At 40.9% G+C, this 16,273-nt stretch overlaps 2 protein-coding genes across 5 annotated transcripts; both read right to left on the bottom strand.

The window, feature by feature from the left end:
* Nucleotides 1-3,888: 3,888 nt before the first annotated feature.
* On the bottom strand, nucleotides 3,889-8,284 carry srsf1b (serine and arginine rich splicing factor 1b). Of its 4 annotated transcripts, none has more exons than XR_520589.1 (6): nucleotides 8,194-8,284; nucleotides 7,863-8,104; nucleotides 6,414-6,634; nucleotides 6,156-6,328; nucleotides 4,099-5,572; nucleotides 3,889-3,990 (listed from the first exon to the last, which is right to left on the bottom strand). XR_520589.1 is itself a non-coding variant. In XM_008292501.1 (5 exons), the coding sequence occupies exons 2-5, from the start codon at nucleotides 8,054-8,056 to the stop codon at nucleotides 5,384-5,386; spliced, it is 777 nt and encodes a 258-aa protein (XP_008290723.1). In that variant the 5' UTR covers nucleotides 8,057-8,104; nucleotides 8,194-8,284; the 3' UTR covers nucleotides 3,889-5,383. The 4 variants fall into 4 exon arrangements, 1 of the variants encoding a protein (XP_008290723.1); XR_520587.1 differs by having other exon boundaries at nucleotides 3,889-4,483; nucleotides 4,854-5,572; XR_520588.1 differs by having other exon boundaries at nucleotides 3,889-4,941; nucleotides 5,270-5,572.
* A 971-nt stretch (nucleotides 8,285-9,255) lies between these two features.
* pigs (phosphatidylinositol glycan anchor biosynthesis, class S) lies at nucleotides 9,256-14,824 on the bottom strand. Its single transcript, XM_008292500.1, has 12 exons — nucleotides 14,787-14,824; nucleotides 13,668-13,807; nucleotides 13,436-13,547; nucleotides 13,255-13,344; nucleotides 13,052-13,143; nucleotides 12,495-12,735; nucleotides 12,243-12,385; nucleotides 12,044-12,158; nucleotides 11,795-11,940; nucleotides 11,570-11,670; nucleotides 11,280-11,490; nucleotides 9,256-9,854 (listed from the first exon to the last, which is right to left on the bottom strand). The coding sequence occupies exons 1-12, from the start codon at nucleotides 14,803-14,805 to the stop codon at nucleotides 9,576-9,578; spliced, it is 1,689 nt and encodes a 562-aa protein (XP_008290722.1). The 5' UTR covers nucleotides 14,806-14,824; the 3' UTR covers nucleotides 9,256-9,575.
* Nucleotides 14,825-16,273: the final 1,449 nt, after the last annotated feature.

Here is a 16,273-nt window from a genome sequence, read left to right as displayed (position 1 = left end):
TATATATATATATTTGATGTGGACAGCTAGAGCCAGGTTTCATGTGTTGAATGGAAGAAAACCTGCCTCTGCAGACTAACTTCTTTTTAAAAAATGGTATAACTCAAACTAACTCACTGAGGCATAACATTGAGCAGGTAATGCACCAATGATGTTGTTTTTTACTTCGCAGCTTCTCAGTAGTTTTGTTTTCCCGTCAGCTGACTGGAATGATTTCGAAAAACCTTACAATCTGTAAATTTTGCAAATACAGAATAGCTACAAAACAGAAGATGAAGAAAGAAGAGAAAAATGCAAAAAACAAAAGACAATAATCTGAAATTACAAATGGATTTTCTATTGAAGAGAATAAAGCTTTGAGATACCAGAGAGTATACTTATCAAAATCTGAGCACCTTAAAAACAAACATCATAAAGGATACAATCCACACACACATCCAGCAATTAAAGGAGGAGGAGTACACAAAAGAGGGAGACAAGATTAGAAAAGGGAGAAGATCAACACTGAGGAAAAGGAAAAGAAAGAAGAAAAATACAGGAGGTAGGTTGAACAAAGAAATCAGGGTGATTCAGCCAATCTTATTTGGTTGCGCAAACCATAGCTGGGCCTACGAGCACCATCCATCATCAGATAAATGTAGGCTGTCTCTTCCAAAACCCACAAACAAGCAATCAAACAAAAACAAGACATTTCACCTCAGGACTCACCTTGAACAGTTTAAATTCTAAAATCTAGTCCCAGAGCCACTCAGTACCAGGATCCTTTCCATACCTCATGAGAGCAAAAACTTGGGAGTTATATACAAACTCCACCACTCTGGTGCCATCATCTGCCTCTCACAAGTGATCCTTTGGGTTGTGCCAGCTCCCACTGGGAAGAAGACCTGACAGGAGAGAAGATGACAGTTGTAAGAAAACTAAACATTTAATACACTGAAGGTGAAAAGATAACCTGTTAAGAGATGCACATCACCTACCTGAGTATACAACCCTGTACGTGGAGTGTGGTGAAGAGGGGGGCTGTACCTTCCTGTGGGTTTCCTCCATGTCTGCTTTGAGGAAACTCAACATGCAGGCACTGACGCTCCCTCTGTCCTCTATACATTCTGATTTTGTACAGTTATACACCCAGGATTATGTACATCTAAAACTGTCTACTCCAACAGTCCTGCAGTAAGTCCAACCTACTTGTTTTTATTAAAACTGAGGCAACATGATAGTAATTTTATAGGATGTAGTTTGTGGTGCTGTTGAACTGTATAGCATCATACAGCAAGATACTTCTTTCATTCAGCTTATCCTAATTAATAAAAAATAGGGTGGGCTAAAAAACACGAACACCATAATATAGCAAAATATAAACATCGATGTCAACCTTAAAAATCCTGCTTTCAGGTTGTAACTTAGTGTTGCAACTCTACCAACAATCGCAGAAATTGTTGAGGGCATTGCATAGTTCAAGATGCTGCTCTTTTAACTTTATAGACAAAAAAAATGCTGTGTAATGAAGTTACAATGCACAAGGTGGAAAATAGGAAGCGCTTTCTGAGACAGCTCCAGTCTGTCGAAGCCTTTAAAACTCCTTCAGTCTCTGTGTCTCTGTCCGTGGTGCTGAAACAGCCAAACACATCTCTCTGTTCAAGCTATATTCATTTTCAACTAAAACACACACATGTACATGCGCACACATACAAAAAATGCTGTGCATACGAATGCCTGAAGCTTCAGAGTGTGATGTTATTTCCAACCCAATGTACACTGCTATTGTTTCTCATATTAAAGTACAACTGATACAAAGGATCTTTAATGCAGTGGGCTATCATGCTAATATTTGTTACTGTTTTAAAATCTAATTAAAATAAATAATAAATGTAACAGGCTGAGGCATTTTGGGTTTTATTTGGCTACTGGACACCTCTATAATATCTGTAAAAACACACAAACCAAAAAAACAACAGTACAGCTGCATCTACATCCCAGTGCATGTGCCGCCCCAAAAAGAAAAGGACTCTGAAATCCAAACCAACGTGGCTTGAGAAAGTGCGAGAAGGGGACAGAGAAGTTATATTATGATAAATCGTATTCTGATATTAGGACTGGATGTGGGTTTTCTGTTCGCAGATGAGGGAACTGTGCCAGCGCAGATAGTCTGATGGGATTTTGTCTGATCTGACCTGACTTGATTGAAATTCATTTGCTTTGCTGACTTTATTTGATTTGACTTAACTTCATGTGATTTGCTTGATTGGATCAGATCAGATTTTGTTTCAATGGTTCTGATGTGATTTTGTCTGGTCTGATCTGGCTTCGGGCTGCAAGGTGGAGCGGTGGTTAGCACCAGAGCCTCACAGCAAGAAGGTCGCTGGTTCGCGTCCCAGTGGGGGCACCGGGATCTTTCTGCGTGGGATTTGCATGTTCTCCCCGTGCAGCGTGGGTTCTCTCCAGGTTCTCCAGCTTCCTCCCACAGTACAAAAACATGTTGAGGTTAATTGGTGATTCTAAATTGTCCGTAGGTGTGAATGTGAGTGTGCTTGTTGTCTGTCTCTAAGTGTAGCCCTGTGATAGACTGGTGACCTGTCCAGGGTGTCCCCTGCCTTCACTCTAAGTCAGCTGGGATAGGCTCCAGCTTCCCTCATGACCCTAGTGAGGATTAAGCAGTGTATAGATGATGGATGGATGACCTGGCTTGACCTGATTTGTGTTGTTGACTTTACCTGGATTTGATTCATTTTTTCTTGTTCAAATTGTATTTGAAACACCTTGATTTGGCAATTTTATCAGTTCCAAATTAATGTCAAATTTTTTACAAGTCATTTATTGCAGTTGGATTTTACTTGCATTCATTTGATGGTATGGATCTAATGAAAGGTGATGTGACTTGTCTGACGTGAATGTTGTCCTTGTTAGTGTGACTCTGGTCAGGGTGCCTGTCAGAGGTTTGGGTGAATCTGGGAGGGATAGCGTGAAACCCCTCACTTGTTACGCCCTCATAGTGAAAACACTTCTGTCAGATATCAAAAAGGATACAGACAGCATGTGGTGGTTCACACGTCTTTATGCACCCACCCTTGACCGACAGTGGAGTCGACAGTGACAAGAACCAGAGTTCCAGGGCTTAAACTGGAAAGAAAATGTATGTAATGAATGTTGGGTAATCCCCCATACCCAAACTAAAATGTTTCTATTCCTGCTGCTCAAGTTAAGAAGACATTATGTCATGTCATAGCAGTGACAGCTCCAAAAGATCACATAGCACAGGTGTAATTTCAGGCAAACTCTGTGATATCCTGATATCTGCAAGTTCCAATTGTAAAGATTACTTAAATACTAGACTGCAGTGTTTTTGTCTATTGTTAACTTTTGCAATGTTTGTGTATTTGAGCCTGAAGAGGAGCTCTGGTACCCGTCTGTCCTCCATCTGCTGTCCAGTTCTTGCCCCCCTTTACGCTCGCCCAACCGGTTAAAGGAGATGACTACCCCTCCTGAGTCTGGTTCTGCCAGAGGTTTTATCTTTCCTCCCCACTGTCGTCAAGTGCTCGCTCAAAGGGGGTCTAAAGGAAACTTTGGCTTTCTCTGATTTGATCACAATATACAAAAAGCGAGAACTTAAAATAAAAAGTGTGTGCTTCTTTTAAAGTTTTATGTAACAGCCCCTTCCTTTGATATCAGATGAATGAGAAGCACATTTCATGGCTTGAAAATTATTTTGGCTAAAAAGAAAAAAACCTTAAAAGCACATTAAGACCACTGAATAGTTGAGAATGTCTGACTTCACCATGTACAAATATCACAAACACAACTGCATATGTTGTATAACTGCTGTGTGCTTTTGTACCCAATCGTAGTTTGTACAAGATATAGGGGGAAAGAAAAACAAAAATCATTTAATTAAATGTTATTGAATGTTTTATTAAAAGAGAATAAAGCTTTGAAATATTGGAGATTATATGTAAGAAAATCAGAAATCCTCCACCTTTGGAAAAGACTGACCTATGAAAAGAAATACAAACCACATTAAGGTCACATTCCCTTGTCGCCTCCCAGACCTCCCTCTTCCTTCCCTCCCTCCTCCACTGGTAACATTTGCCCACTATTTACCACTCTCCTTACGCGTGTGGATCCATCCTGCACCTCCCAGCCCTCCTCCTGGATTTGATCCGAGCTTTGCTCTTCTTTTTTTTTTTTTTCTTTTTTTAGAATTTAAAAGAACAAAAATTTAAAAAATAAATCGCTGTTCACTGTGCCGTCAGTAATTGTGTCTCTGAGGTCCCACACGAAATAAAAAAATAAAAAAAATTGGAGTAATTCGAAAGCCAATTTGGTTTAAATTTCTCACTACAATGTTTCCGGTTTGATGGGGGTTATGTGGACAGGGCCGGGGGTCGTGCTCCATGTATCCATCCTGAAGCCTAATCCTAATCCTGCTCTGATCCTGAATCCTGATCCGGCTCCGGAATGGGGAGACACTGAGCCCAGTCCAAACCTTCAGAATACCAGCAGAACCAAAGAGAAGGAGGCGAATTAGAATCACACCTTCAGAAAATACTTCAAGTAATGTCAATAAATGCAACTACCAGGGAGTTTACTTTGAGAAAAACAACGGGGCACCATCTATAATCAAGCCCCAAATGCCAAGATTTACTTTGGATACTGAAAAGAGAGGGAAAGCAAAAAATAAAAAACAAAACAAAACAAAACAAAAAAAACAAGCTCTGGGTCTCCAATTACAAAGTGGCACACAGAACTTGTAACTACTGAAAACATTCAAAAACGCACTCTATTTTAAAGTGTATGTAAAAACTAACAAGCCTTAGAATGCAGATTTCACAGTTGACAAGGCACAGCCATCATACCATTGGTGCCATATTTGACTCCTCCTCCTCCTGTTTATCTTAATATGAACTGTCTCCTCTGTCCCATCCTATCCTGATCCACTGAACTCTACAGAGAAACACACAAGAAGGTCAAAGGACAGTAGTATATGCTTGAAAGAAGTAAAAATCTTTACAAATGAAACCAAAAGCATAAAGCATTCAACAAGCACAATCAGGAGAAGAAAAGTACGGGGATGAGGAAAAGATAGCAGAAAAAGAATGTTTACGAGAAAAGGAAAAGGCAAGAATGAAGTAAAACTAGGTTATGTAGACAGATCACACTGATCTGGTCTGCAAAAATGAGAACAAAAAAATAAAACTTCAACAAAAAGTGTGTGTGTGTGGGGAGGGGGGAGAGAGAGAGAGAGAGAATTCAACATGGCATGACAGCATACACTGGTGATGCAGAAGATGATCCTCGGTGAGTATACAGGGCTTTTTAAGTGATGTGAACACGTCTCCTCTCTGGCTCTGAGGGACACCATCGCTTTAGTTTAGGTCAGGTGTGTCTAGGTACGAGAGCGGGAGCGGGAGCGGGAACGCCGAGGAGAGTAACGTGGAGACCCTCTGCTGCGACGTGGCGAGTAGCTGCGAGAACCACTCTTGCTCCGGCTTCGGCTGCGGCTTCGGGAGCGAGATCGGCCGTAGCTGGGGCTGCGAGGACCGTCCATCTTCACGCGGATGTAGGCCGTCTCTCCCTAAACACAGGCGTGCACACGTAACTAACTAAGCATTCATTGGCATGTGTAAGACTCTACATGAGACTCCTGCAGACACCAGATAGAGTCTAGTTGTTATGTTTAGTGCTCTTAGTGTGCCTTGGGATATTGTTGGACAAGTGACAGATCTTCAGACTGTGGGATTTGAAATTAGCCATGCACACATCTTAAAGTCGTTCTGGCTATTTCTGCACCTTTTCCTCACTTAACTTTCTAAAAACTCTGAACAGACATAACATGTGTCAACTACGGTCTCCTGTGCTGACAACTCAGAAATGTCCTAATATGGTACAACTGTCTCTGGAAATAGCTTCCAGTCAAAATAATGTCCAACAAAAAAAAGTGGTTTATACAATTTTCGTTTTAACACGAGAGTCATAGACAGAATTAGTAGACAAAGCAACATCACAGTCATTCAGGTTAAACTCTGGGCTTTACTTGCTGCCCTGTGTCGTTTTCAGTCTCTCGTTCTTTCTTCCTTTACTGGAGATTTCCAAATCCAAAATGTAGTCCCAGAGCGACTCCTTATTAAGCTACCCTAATACTGTGATCCTTTACATACCTCATGGGAGCGAAACTTGGTGTTATCCAATTTACGGACAGCGTAGGTCATGTCTTCTTTGCGTACAAACTCCACCACTCCGGTGCCATCACGGTACACATCAGCATAACATACATCACCTGCCTCTCGCATGTGATCCTTCAGGTCCTGCCAGCTCCCGCTGGGAGGAAGACCTGACAGCAGAGAAGATGCCGTAAGATTAATTTGTACTTCAAAAGAGATCAGCACAACCTGCACAGAGAGGAACTTGTCACCCACCTGACACAACGACCCTGTTCTCTGAGCGTCGGGATGGGGGACCGTACCGTCCCCTCGGGGGTCCCATTGCTCCACCGCCGCCGCCGCCGCCGCCGCCACCACCTCCTCCTCCTCCTCCTCCTCCACCACCACCTCCCCTTCCACTTCTAGGAAACTCAACACGCAGTCGGTAGCCATCATAGTCATAACCATCGCGCCCATAAACGGCATCCTCAGCATCCCTGTGAAATCCAGCAGTTGTCAATCATTCAAATGAAATAGCTAAATAAATACAGCTTTAGTCAAGTCAAGGAACTCCCGTCAGGGTAAGTAGATTGATGTCGTTTTTTGTTTTTTGCTTTGCAGCATGTTAGCTTACAACCACTGACTTGTACGGATGATACCTAAGAGGAAATTGCATTTTGCAAAGTTACTGATTGCGGTTATCTAAATGAGAGAAAAGGGCAGCCGTCGACTGGAAATGCCAAGGTTGCTTAGTGTGTGCAAGTGCAAAGGCAACTAATGGCACACAGAACTGAGGAATGCTTGAACTGGTAGCTACTCAGGACCGAAAAGCCTTTCAGGCATGTCAAATCGTTGACCCCTTCCAGCTTGCAACACATTGCGATCTAAAGGAGCTGCCAGTCCAAGCCATCGTGTGCTCCTTGTGCCAGGAAACACCTTTGTTTGCACACAGGTTAAAACTGCATATTAAAGTTGCTTGTCAGTTTCTGAAATGACTCCTTTGCTTTTTTCTTTGAGTTATAAAAAAGCCTTTTTCTACAGCTTTACTGTCTATACATAGATGTAGCCATGCGTCCCATTTAAAGCATGCAATTTGTTTTGGACATTTTTAGAATATTTGAGCTTTAAGTCATCCCTTACATGTTTTTTTCTCTATTAAGTAAAGCTAATGAACAGAAGCATGTGTAGCTTGTTGTTTGTAAGGTACAGTGGACTGGCAGTGCTAATAGGAAATAATACTCCTGGGGGACTGCTACGAATCACGTGCCAAAGATATTCACTGATACAATTTATATTAAAAAAAAGAAAAAAGAAGAAAAAGCAGAAAACTCTCTTGAATATTGACTTGAATGATTAACAGATTATCAAAACAACTGCCAACGTATCCCTAACTTACATGGTTTGCAATTAGCACAGACTATACAAGGTTCATTTGCATGCAAACAAAACCAACATCAGATAACAGAGCACACTTCAACTACCACAGGCCTCAACGAGAGCACAATAAACACTAGAAACACGCTCATACACTTCAACTGACCCATTTATTACAGCCACCAAACACTGTAATAAGTAAGTCAAGACCTGTGCAAAAACTAAAACCGACTGCAGTATATACTAGTAAACTTTAAATTGAATGTATGTGCCTGTTTATTTCAGTTTGTTGTGCAGCTAGCTAACTGTGCAGATAACGCCGCCGAGACGTGGCGGACCACCGCGGCTCACCTCGGGTCCTCGAACTGCACGAAGGCAAACGGCGGTCCTCCTCTGCGGTTTTTCAGATCGATGTCGCGAATAGATCCGTATTTGTAAAACAAGTCTTCCACGTCTTTTGAGCGGATGTCGGGAGGGAGATTCCCCACGTATATCCGACAGTCGTTGCTGCCCGCTGGTCCTCGGATGACTCCTGCGCCGGACATGATAGCGCAAACCCAGCTAACGACGAGGGAAGCTAGCTAGCGGTACTCCTGGTGAAGAAAAAAAAAACATAGAAAAGTGACGCTTGGGTAGTAAATTAAATGTGAGAACTACACGTAAAATGTAAAGTTGCACCTACGTTTCGATGAAAGCTGCAACGCCTCCAGTTAGACGCCAAAACAGACAAGCAGCAGCTAAAAGTTGCGCCTTTCTTCGGTGGTGTGACGGAGCGCAGTGGGCTTTAAAAAGGTGTTGGTACCGCCACCTACTGGAGACTGTGAGATCACACGCCACACCATGTGTAGGTTGAGCGTCAAAGTTTATCTAAACATCTCACCTCGAGGTCAATTTAGGAACTGTAATCTATTTTATCTTCATGAAACCTGTGTGACAAAGAACTAAATACAATCATGTGACCTGATTAAAAGGTCCAGAAATGCACCTCAATGGATTTATTTATCACTTATCATAGTTGAAGAGATTTATAACAAAGGACTTGGGAAACTATGGAGGCCCGGAAGGGACACGGAGAAAAAAAACAGGGAGAGTTTAAAAAAAAATAAAAAATTTAATTAAAAAAAAAATGGGGGTATCTTTTGCAAGATCTCGCAAAAGTCCCATCAATCTTATTGGACGTTTTGTGAAAACTGTGCCTCTTGCTAAGTACTGCTTGAATGTCTTTATATTTTAGGGTGATTTCAAAATCAAACTCATTAAAACTCTTGTAGGAGTGGGTGTCCGCCACTGTTGTTTCTCCATACTGCCAAACAGACCCAGAAATAGTGTATATATATAAGTGTATACAAGATACCTCCATTTTTTTTTCTTTCCCTGTTTTTTTTCCCTTTCTTTCTCTATGCCCCTTCCGGCGCTCCGTAGGAAACAGTTATACAATTGCAAATTTAAGTGTGCCATGCGGTCACTTTAATCTAAACACAAATACATTAAAAGTCTAGTAAGGGATTAAAAAACATTTTCCCTAAACCAAACATTGGAGTTAAAGACAGCAGGCTGATACTGATAGCTTTTGGGAAAGCCATGAAGTGGATCTTGTGTTAATATTATTTTGCTAGATTGTCATTTTTAATAGTCAAGAGTGAACTTTAATGCTTCACAAATTCATTACCTGCATTAATATAATAATAAAATGTAATTTTGAAGGCTGCCAAATAAAGGGAGGGAAAAAAGCTTAAAACACAAGTTCCAACTTTAGTCTTTATTTTTTTAATAACTTAGAAGAACTGAATCGAAATATAAAACTTGTACACATTTACAATTCAAGCTTACAGCTGTACAGTGTCAGACAGTCCCAGGCCATTCATTAAAATCTTAAAACAGAAATAAATCCTCATATGAAATAAGAAAAAAAAAAATCAATACATAACTGACTTGCAAACCCCAGACCTCAATGCTGCAAATGAGCCTTTCTTCATGCCTGCCTTTGCACTTAAATGTCAAGGCCACCGACAAAACCTTATTCTTCATGACAGGATTTTTGTTCATCACATTTCCTCAGATGTCTCAGTCCTTTTTGGCTTGCTTCTCTCTGCGTCTCTGTCTCGCCTCGGACACGATTTTGAGCAGTGACAGCAGAATAGGTACACACATGGGTAGGAAGAGTGGTATGTAGATAGCAAACTTCTGATCATCAGGGAAATAGAGGAGGTGGAGGAGTGAAGGGTCGAAGAATGCCTTCTCTGATGCCAAGATGGCCTCTTTACTGAACTGGAGAGCAAAGCCGAGATTCCCGGCCTCTAGCTCAGCCACAGCCAGTTGCAGAGATGTAACAGCACTGGACACCTGAGTGAGAGAAACAAGTCACAGGTTAGGATTAGTTATGCAATGAAAAGTCATGAGACGTTTACTGATTTCAAACCCATTAAAATAGCTGAGAAGGATTTGACACTAGTCTGATAACCAAACTGAAATGCCAGTGCGCTTCATTTGCTTCATTTAGCCTGACAATGTGCTCATGTTGGCACACTTCTTGTTTAGACAGGGAGTTATTTTTCGGCTTGCCCTAACCAAACAGTAGCACATTTCATCTGTTCACTTAACATATTTTTCAGCTGACGTGTAAGAAGTCTTGGATAGATAAGAGCTTTCTCCAGCGCTGACGCAACACTGGAGAGAAAATATCCAGCTTGTTTGCATTTTTTTAAACAACCATGATGGAGTTATGTGGTGATAAGTGTAGAATTAAGCAACACTGACCCTGTAAAATAAAGTCAGGGAGGGGAAAAACTGTCTTTGGTGGAACATCTGTGTGCAGGGAAGTAAGCACTACCACGAAAATGGCTAATACACTGAAAGAACTGAGCAGGTCTGCTTTATTGCACAGTCAAAATCTTCGTCAAAACTTGCAATTTTTCAATGTGTAGATTGCTTGCTTGGAGGTTGTTGTTGCCGTTTCTCAGGAAGGGGGTTTTAAAAATAGTAATACAGATAGCAGAAGGGAATGAGACTGCTGCATGAAATGGGAGGTGGAAAAATGTCAGTTTATACCCGCAGTCTATATTTAGTGAGTCAGCTTGAAAGCTGCAGTATCCATGTCTGAATACAGTAGGCCTAATGTAAACTTATAGAGCATTTCTTTATACCAAATCAATTACTACTCCGTTCAAGTTGGAACTAAAGAACTCAAACAAGAAAAACAGCCCCTAGAGCAAGGATATACAGTAAGTTACAAAAGTGAGTTTCAGGGTGTTGGCAATCTTCCTATAGCCTCAGCCATCTTTATGGAGAGCAACAATTCTTTTTTTTTCTTTTTTTCAAACTCCGTCTCTTCCTGTCTATATGCAAATGTAAAGACAGAGTTTTTCCAAATCTCCACTTTGGCCGGAGTTTTCAGATATGATCGTTTTTGGTGACTTGTAGCTTCATTTATGTGTAAACCAAAGGCCCAAATGCATTGAAATATCACAGTTTTTGCTACGTGTAAATGGGGCCCTAGTCAAGAAAGTCACTTGGAGCCATTTCAAAGCAGCTACAGATCCCATCTATAAACCTATATAAGAACCTAAATGCATGATTGTTTTTTGAGACATAGACGCATGTGTTTCAATGAGCTATCATAGAAAATTCAGAGTTGTAGGAGTCACTGGAGACTTAACACTGCCATGATACATATGGTCTTTACAAGTGTATGGAAAATTTTCTTCACAACTGTACGTGTACAACTGAGCAACACAGAAGCAGATGTAGTAGGTATACATGCATTTTTACCTGCTGGGCAATGTTGTCATTGATGACAATGTTGCCTATCTGGTCGAGCAGCTGTGCCAGAGAGGTGATGGTTGTGGTTGCTGTTGCAACATTTTCCACACTACGACTCCACATGAGGCGGTCCAGCTCCCAGTCAGCGAGTCCTGTACTGCCACACGGTGCAAGCAGGAAGCCTGGGGGAGGCGTTGATGACTGCACACCCAGCAGCAGTCTGACAGGTTGCAGTACAGTAAAGTTACCTTGTGTCTACAGGAAAGGCAATAGCTGTAATTCTATTGGTTAAAACTTACCGAAGCTGTGCGAGGAACACTCCCATGACTTTAGCCATGTTAATGTTGACATCAACTGGGAACTCGGGCTCTGATCCATAGAAACCATTAACATTATAAACCTATGGAAATATGGATAAATAGTCTTTATTGATACATTACCCAACAGTCACCACACAGTTAACTGTTGTGAAAACCATAGTATTTAGATTGCTACCACCCAGTGTTACCTTTAGTCTGTCTTACCATAATTCCACCCCAACGTGGAGAGTGAAACGCATTGGAAGGCACTTCTTGTTTCTTGCGGTCCTGGATGTAAAGAGGTGAATGGTGGGCATCTGGGACGTACAGCAGAAAATTCAACACTGGGTTGGAGGATGCAGCATTGGATCCTACAAAAAAAAAACAATTGGAAGAAAACAAAACAGCTCTGTTTAAATACAACAGTACAAATGACACCATGTTCCACCAAAAAAAAAAAAAAAGTTTTTTTACCAAGTCTAGCCTCCACCGGGTTGATGACATGTGCAAGGCTGTCAGCGTTGAGAGTGAAGGCGTTGCGGCTGGTGTCAAAACGTGGGTTGACACCAAGCATGGCGTAGTATAATGTCTGTAAAAACAGCGTGTTTTATTAGCATTCAGTAGGTGAGCATCGTTTGGTGATATGGGTCCTGCACATCAACAAACACAGTACCTGAGAGTCGATACTAAAGTTGGCCACAGGAGAAAGTTTTGTAAGCAATGGTTGGATGTAGGTCTGCACAGCACCCTCTATGTCCCAGTGTAGTCGGTGTGACTTTGGATCAGGGTTCAACAGGCTGAATGTTATCTCATAACCTAAAGAGAATATAAAAATAAGCAAAGAAGAGATGGAAAGCATTCACAGAGATGGAACACATACCGACTGGAACAAAAATTAAGTTAGTCCACTTTATGGCTCACCAACCTGGGCTGGATTTGAAGGCTCTCATACTGTCAGCGATGGTGTCTTTGCTGTCAGGGCTGAAACGGACTCTGTCGCTGAGGGCGACAGTGATGTCAGTGTGGCTAAAAGACATCACCTGTAGCACCTGCTTGATCCGAGGCTCCAGGTGAGCCAGCAATTGCTCTATCGTCTTTCCCACTCTCATCTGGGGACCAATACGCATCAGGGCTGTCCGTCGCTGACCGATGTACACATTCACATCCTGGAAGGTATGAAGATACAGGTCAGATGCCTGGGTACCTCTACTTATCTGAAATGGTACAAATTACTCTGTCTGTTTCCAAGCTGTATAAAAGGTACTGCATTTAGACCCTAGTGGTTAGGCAGTATTTAGTTATACTGATTATTCAGTTGTACTGTTAATTAAAGCATAACACAACACAGAGACTTTAATTAACACTCTTGACAAATGAACACATTTAAGCAAAAAAAAAAAAAAAAGTTTTCCAGTATCTGCTTAATACTCTTTCAAACTAAATATACAAGAAATCACCATCAAAGTACAAAAGAGCTTTAACCTCAGACAGCAGTGAAGAAGACTCTGGGATCACATAAACAACCACAGAACCACACGGGCTCTCACTGAGCGTGTGCAGAGATAAGTCTGCCTCTAAAGAAGAAGACAAAGAGCAACAGAGAGAAGTTACTACATGTGGTTTCACTAAGATAACAAAATGATAAAATTGGAAGTGCTGAAAGCTGGATTGGACAGGCAGCTTACCAGCAGCAGTGGCCTGGTTCAGGGCGTCCTCCTCCATGATTGTAGCTGTGCGGTACCTCGTCTCATACCTGTACCTCAAAGCTGTGTCCTCTGAAGGAAAAAAGAAAATGAGACAAAGAAAATTAAGTTACAGGCTTTGAATTTTGTAACGGTGGGATCATAAACAGTAATAATAAATCACCATCTATTGGGCGTTCCTCATCCTGCGTCTGTGTCAGTGGAACCTTCTTCTGTTGTTCCGGTGTCACGGTGCCACGTGCAAACACGACCTCCACATCTGCACTTAACTGCAGCTACAGAGAAGAAATAGGGAGATGGACTTTTTTTTTTTGTTTTTAAAAAGGGCATTAAAACATGGTTGATAAATTAACCACAAGATAGAAGACATGCAATTATTAGAAGAATCAACAAACCTGCAGCTTTGCCAGTTCATTTATCTGACTGACAGGCAACCAGGCACGGTACGTTTCAGTTGTTCGCCACCACAGCGGGACTCCCACGATGATGACCACCGCTGCGATGGACAGAGCAGCGAGCTGACCTCGTCTACGCTCTGAGAGAAATAACAAGACAGAGAGACAGCATTTTTGAGTGCATGCAATTATTTATTCGTGATTAATCTAGGAAACATGACAGTCATAAACTGCTTGATTTGTTCATGCATATATTTTATATTTTAACATAATGAGAAAGACAAGCAGCAAATGTTTGGCATTTTGCATCAAAACTGACAATAGCAATTTATTGCAGACCAGCTTTTTTTTTTTTTTTTTTTAAGACTTACCATTTTTTCAGTAATCACTGAAGCTCTAAATGATAAGTTTCATAACATATGTCAGACCTGAGATTCTGATCATTATGTCAGTCATACCAGACATAAAAGCATCAACTGCCAGATACCATATCATACCATTTATACTACTTTATTGTGGACAATTCTCAAAATCAGTAAGCAGGACTGTTTAGTAGTAATAATGGATTTTGGGCATTAATGTCACTCGTACTCTGTTATCTTACTAGATTAACAGAAATCCCTTCCCCTATTTATGAAAATAGCAAAATATTACTTTATATACCATGACAGAGGATCTTATTTAAGTCTTTTACACGCGAAGTATAGTTGATTAAAGCAAGATGCTGCTGGTATCCGTTTATTCCATTTTATGCTGAGCTAAATGTTGCACTCACCATAGTGCAAGGTGGCAACGCCTGGTTCAGTTATAAAGGCAAAACAAGAAGCATCACTCTCCTTTGAAGAATTTAGGAAATTTAGGAATGCAATGAAACAAAGATACAGGGAGGCAAAAAGTGCAGGTGCTTCTTGAGGAATCGTCCCTGCAGTTGCAGCTAGCTAGCTGTTAGCTGCTAGCTTCTGGGGATTATAACATAGAGAAAACGGCCCCCCTGAGCTATGGTCGCTACAACTGTTGTACGTCTAAAAAATACTCTAAAACTGCAGCACAGTGGTATAAATGCTACCCTTTTTAGAAGGCGAAAAAATTACACAGAAACCAGTTAATGAATCTACTCACCCACTTCCGTGGTAGCCATTTCTGTCAATGAACTGAAGGGGTGCGCTTGTTCATGTTACTCAAGCAGCCAAATGTCATGTGACCAATGTTGACACCAAACCCAGTGACTCATATGGGTATGAAGCGCACCTATGATTTATATTTATAGATACATTTACCGAAATGGAAGCAAATGTTGTGATTTGTGACTGTATATCTATCCCAAACCTGAGGGACAGTGACCATCGGGACATCCCGGTAATTATATGTAACGCACAAGCACAATGTGCGACACTTGCAAACAGTGCCTCATGTGGTGGCTTTCATTTGGATACAAATACATGAATTCAGTTAATCAGAAAATGGAAACATTAGAGCGTACTGTTTAATGCATATACAACTCAAAATAACACAAAATATTACTCTACTTACTTATAGTACTTTGACCACTTTGTCTGTATATGTGAAGGGACAACAATATTGGAATCACATTACAGCACAATTCAATGATTGTAATGTGAATTCACCTTGAATTCTTAATTTGTTATGATCATGGAGATTCTATAAGATTATTTACTGCAATCTGTGAGGAAATGTTATTTGCACAACAATTCATCACTTAATTTTTTTCTCCAAAATAAAGATGCTATTTATTTTTTTATATATATTCTAAAGTATCTAGAATAGTCATCTAGCACTCAAACTCACTTTCTAAGTAGAATCACAGCAAAACTGGATAACTCTGCCTCAAAAACTGGGCCAGCTCACTAAGCTGGATCAGCACTTCTCTATGAACAAAAATAGGCTTTTTAAAAAAGATTTTTTTACAGAGTTATTTGGACCTGGCAAAGTAAGAAAAGCACAGGTGTTACTGTGCTTACTCAGACATCTGTTCTATTCAGATGTCCCAGTGTGTTATAACAGTGAGCCAGGAAGCACAATACCAGGACCAGCACTACCATTAATTAAATTATTTATACCTGTGCTTTGCCAGGTGGGATAAGACAACTTGTCCAGTTGCTCGAGTGCACCTCAGTAGTGGTAATGAAGGAGGACAGCTGCTCTTCCACTCGTTCATTCACTCCACCCAGATTGATCCTGCTGGTCCCAGTGTCAAATATACGACCTTTTCAACCTTTAAGCCACCTTTGCAAGATCTAGATGCCCCGTGCTAGCGGCGCTTGTGACAAGCATTCAATAGGTTTTATTGACAAGGTCATCTTTTTGTTTAAATCAAATTGCAGACTATGTCCTTGACAAAAAAATGAGATGGTCTTGAAACTGCATTTTAATCCATTAACTGAACAGAGTTGTTTACATATGCACACACTGAGACACTTGCAGTCACATGGAGGTGCTTTAATATTGTGGATACCTTGTCTTGTAAAGCTGATATTTAACTAGCTAAAAGTACATTACCTGGGTGGACACCATCTGGGGAAACTTGCAGGTTGTGCAAGGAAAGAAAAAACAGCTTAAAAACCTAGCATGTATGCATTAAGTCCCAG

Source organism: Stegastes partitus, unplaced genomic scaffold, assembly GCF_000690725.1.
Source record: "Stegastes partitus isolate 25-593 unplaced genomic scaffold, Stegastes_partitus-1.0.2 Scaffold814, whole genome shotgun sequence".
Taxonomy (NCBI): domain Eukaryota; kingdom Metazoa; phylum Chordata; class Actinopteri; family Pomacentridae; genus Stegastes; species Stegastes partitus.
This window is presented reverse-complemented; position numbering and strand designations above follow the sequence as displayed.